The sequence below is a fragment of the Protobothrops mucrosquamatus genome, unplaced genomic scaffold (genome assembly GCF_001527695.2).
Source record: "Protobothrops mucrosquamatus isolate PMUCROS unplaced genomic scaffold, P.Mucros_1.0 scaffold9497, whole genome shotgun sequence".
NCBI classification, from domain to species: domain Eukaryota; kingdom Metazoa; phylum Chordata; class Lepidosauria; order Squamata; family Viperidae; genus Protobothrops; species Protobothrops mucrosquamatus.
Window position 1 is genome coordinate 4,789 of NW_015395288.1, and position 4,040 is coordinate 8,828.

At 37.5% G+C, this 4,040-nt stretch overlaps 1 protein-coding gene across 1 annotated transcript in view; it reads left to right on the forward strand.

The window, feature by feature from the left end:
• The window catches only part of LOC107300993 (leishmanolysin-like peptidase), a gene marked incomplete at its 5' end in the record, with an annotated part of 11,429 nt that overhangs the window by 4,210 nt on the left and 3,179 nt on the right, over positions 1–4,040 (forward strand). The window contains 4 exons of the mRNA XM_015830266.1: positions 611–663; positions 1,623–1,728; positions 2,618–2,712; positions 2,967–3,084. Of these exons, the coding sequence (XP_015685752.1) occupies positions 611–663; positions 1,623–1,728; positions 2,618–2,712; positions 2,967–3,084 (372 nt within the window). The remainder of the gene's footprint in view (positions 1–610; positions 664–1,622; positions 1,729–2,617; positions 2,713–2,966; positions 3,085–4,040) is intronic.

The following is a 4,040-nucleotide window of genomic DNA, read 5'->3' on the forward strand; positions in this document are numbered from 1 at the left end:
CTCCCCCTTGGGGTCGCCAGCCGGCACTGTCTGGCCGACGGCACCCTGAGGAGACCCACTCTGTGGGAGCGTACAGGCCGATGGGAGGTAATCTGCGGCAGGAGGCGGTCTCGAAGATATCCAGGTCCGATGCCATGGAGCGCTTTAAAGATGATGGTCAACACCTTGAAGCGCACCCGGAAGGCCACCGGCAGCCAATCTTCAGTTGATAATGCATTGTTCTGTGATTACACTGCAGGAAAGGTCACACAGAACTTCAGTGAAGAGAACAGCAGGAAACAGGATTCCAAGTGAGTCCTGCTGGCTGAGTTTTTCCCATGTTAGAATAATAGGAGAATGATATCTAAACGGCTTACAAACAGCTTACATAGGAAGCCACATTTTATAGTTTAATGCCACAGAGATTCCCCTTGTGGTGCCCCGGGGGAGAGGGAAGGGGAGTTGGCCTGCAGAGTCTCCCATGCTTCCTATCTTTCATGCTTCCTACCCCAAGGTGTTTTTTTTTAACATTAAAAAAAACATTTTAACAAAAAGGTAGACCAATTTTTATTTCTCAGAATCTGCTGGCCCTGTATACATAATAGTTGGCTGCAACACAGTCTTTGTTTAGAAATATGCTTATCTGCCTAGAAAAGACAAAAGTGATAAGGAGTATCCTGCAAGGTGAGGCTGTATTCTGGTAGCACTATATATCCCACAAACTCAATTTACTTATGGTAACTCTGTTGCAAAAGTAACTATATCATGTCAGTATTTAAAGACTCCCCCAGACCAAAACGTTTGAGGCCCAGTGATAGAATTGTGGTCTTATGCTTGGACTTCCCCTCTATCTTCATTGAGTTGCTATGGGAAAAATAAATCAGAAACGAATGTGTGAAAACTATTTAAAGCTTCTTGAGGAAATACATGATATGAACACATTAATTCAAATTTCAAATTTATCAAATTATTAAAGATCTGGAGTCTGGAGAGAGAAATGTTTTACCTAAGAGTTGTCATCTCAGGACCATAGGCTGTGTCCCTAGCTGAGAAAATCCTAAATATTCTGTATGGCCTGTGTCGCTGGTTATATGACTAGTATTGAGTTTTTTCTCAGCACGGTAAAAAGTGAGTATCTCAAGTGAGCTTAAGGGAAAAAATGGATATTTGATAGGAAAGTCCATAGATAAATCTATACAGGTACTCTAGTTGTCCATGCATAAGAGAGAACATTTTTCCCTTTTCTGAGTTTACATCCGACAGATTTAATGTTTGCACGAGAAAAGGTTAGTACAGGGACATTTTTGTATATAAGACATTTGTTGTTGTTAATTGCGAAGTCATGTCCGACCCATCGCGACCCCATGGACAACGTTCCTCCAGGCCTTCCTGTCCTCTACCATCTTCTGGAGTCCATTTAAGTTTACGCCTACTGCTTCAGTGACTCCATCCAGCCACCTCCTTCTCTGTCGTCCCCTTCTTCTATTGCCCTCCATCTTTCCCAGCATTAGGCTCTTCTCCAGTGAGTCCTTCCTTCTCATTAGACATTTGTAGGCTATGATAATACAAAGAATTTACATGTAATAATGAAGCTTAACATTTTTAATTTCCTCATTTTGTATAACGTATCACCATTTTTCCAGACCAATTGCAGGATATGCTAATCTGTGTCCAAATATGATTTCAACTCAACCACAGGAGTTTATTGGCATGTTGTCTACAGTGAAACATGAAATCATTCATGCTTTGGTAAGAGCTGGTATTTGATGCTATGTTTTTTAAAATCCTATAAAGAAAAATTTCTAAAAAAAATTATAAGCATTTGTATTAGGGCTCAAAAAACCTGTAAAATATTCAAGATCACAATCTTTAGATCTCTATAGCAGGCACAATATTAAAAGATGAAAAAGAAAAGATGGTAGTAGTTCACCAGAGGAAAAGGATGCAAATCAAGACTGTTTATAAACATTTAAGCTTCAATATTGTTAGTATTTTTGGTCCTCTCCAATTCCCTAACTTGTCTTTATACCTTCTCTCATTCACCGTTTTTTTCAATGTCTTATCTTTGAGATTGGCTAAATAAGGCATTGCCCTAATACTTGCTTTGGAATTAGTCATATTATCTTCATGTTGTACTATGCTAGAATTTATGCGATGGTTATGTTTTTGTGAATATTTCATATACAGGTAATCCTTAATTAATGACTACCCTGTTTAGTGACTATTCAAAGTTACAACAATGCTGAAAACGTAAATTTATGACTGATCCTCACACTTATGACTGCTGCAGTGTCATAAGTCATGCAATCGCTATTTTCATGCTTCAAAGCCAGCTTCCAACCAACAGAGGCAATAAAGAAGCTGTCAGCAAAGTTGCAAATTGCGGTCATGTGAAGTTCTCATTTAATGACTACCGATGATTCATTTAATGACAGTGCCAAAAATTGGATTTTAAATTTAGTGCAGTCATGTGATGTCTTGTTTAATAGTCATGTTGTTAGTGATGCTATTAGCGATCCCAATTGAGGGCTACCTTGATGTGGAGTTGTATCTTTCTTCCTCTTTTCCTAGCAATTTTCTATCAATTGTGGTGGGTTAAATAAACATAACGTAAACTACTTTTGGGGTTCTATTTAAGGGTTTCTCCGCTGGACTTTTTGCATTTTATCGTGATGATGATGGAAATCCTTTGACTCCTAGATATGCAAATGGATTGCCACTATTTAATGAAAGGTATATACTGATCTTTGCAATTTTTACAAAACTGATTTCACTGAACAGTACTTGTGGGTATGATTAAAAATAGTTCTTATGCAAACAGCATAATTACTTCCTAGTTTTCAGTGGTAATTGCATTGGAAGTCAGTTGTCTTGAAGATACAATAGCTACTTTACTTATATATTCAATAGTTGAGACTCAGCTTATTGATCATATTAAGAACTGATCCTGGTTCCCAGTTGTAACAACTGAATTGTCTTCCTTTCAGCCTTGGTGTGTATCAGTGGAGTGATAAAGTTATACGTAAAGCAGTAAGATTATGGGATGTGCGGGATAATAACATTTTGCCTCATAATGTATTCCTTTTGGTAACTCCTAAGGTAGTTGTAAGTATTATTTTTATTTTCTTTCACAAAAATCTGATCTGGTTGTTTAGACCCTTAGTGGCAAATAATGGTGGGAGCCATGTTCAACATGTTAAGATTCAGCCCTGCTACTCAATCTCTGGCAAAAATGTTTCCTCATATTGTCAGTTTACTCCCCAAATCAGTTTAGCTTGCAGACCAGTTCCTGTGAAGTTAGTGGGTCCTCTGACTGACAAGAGAAGATAAACCAGGAAATATACCTATAGTTGCATATTCTCCAAACTCCAATGTCCTTCAAATACTGCCACAGGATGTGAAACAACATTAATGCCTCAATATTCTGCCCCCCTCAATTTTCTAAAGCAGAACAAGCAAATTTATCAGTCTTTTAAGTATTGCTAATTTCGTTCAACTACTATCCCTTATCGTACTCTGCTACCTGGGGCTCCTGGGAGTTAAATTCAGTAATATCTAAATTGCCACACACTGTTACATCTGAAAACGGTTCTGGGAAAATTCTTCCACTTCCAATGCTGGGTACCACACTATTGCTTCTTTTTCCACTTTATGGGGAATTCTTGAAGGCTCCAATTGTGTTTAAATTATTAAAATATTTGTGTTTTTTCCCATTCTCTGTAATATGTAATGATTTTAAAAAATTGAATCATTGCTAGTGCGCCATAATAATGTACTGCAGGGGTTGAGGTTGTATGAGCTGTCACAGAAATTTATTTATTTATTTATTTATTTATTTATTTATTTATTTATTTATTTATTTATTGCATTTATATCCCGCCCTTCTCCTTTCGGACTCAGGGCGGCTGACAAATGATAAAAAGCTAACATACATAATATTACACCTAATTAAAATTTAATTAAAACGAAATATTTGAGAATGTCCAATTAAAAGTAATTAAAACCCCTATAAAATCCCCTAGGCCAGTCCCGCTTGCTGGAACAACCACGTCTTGAGGGCG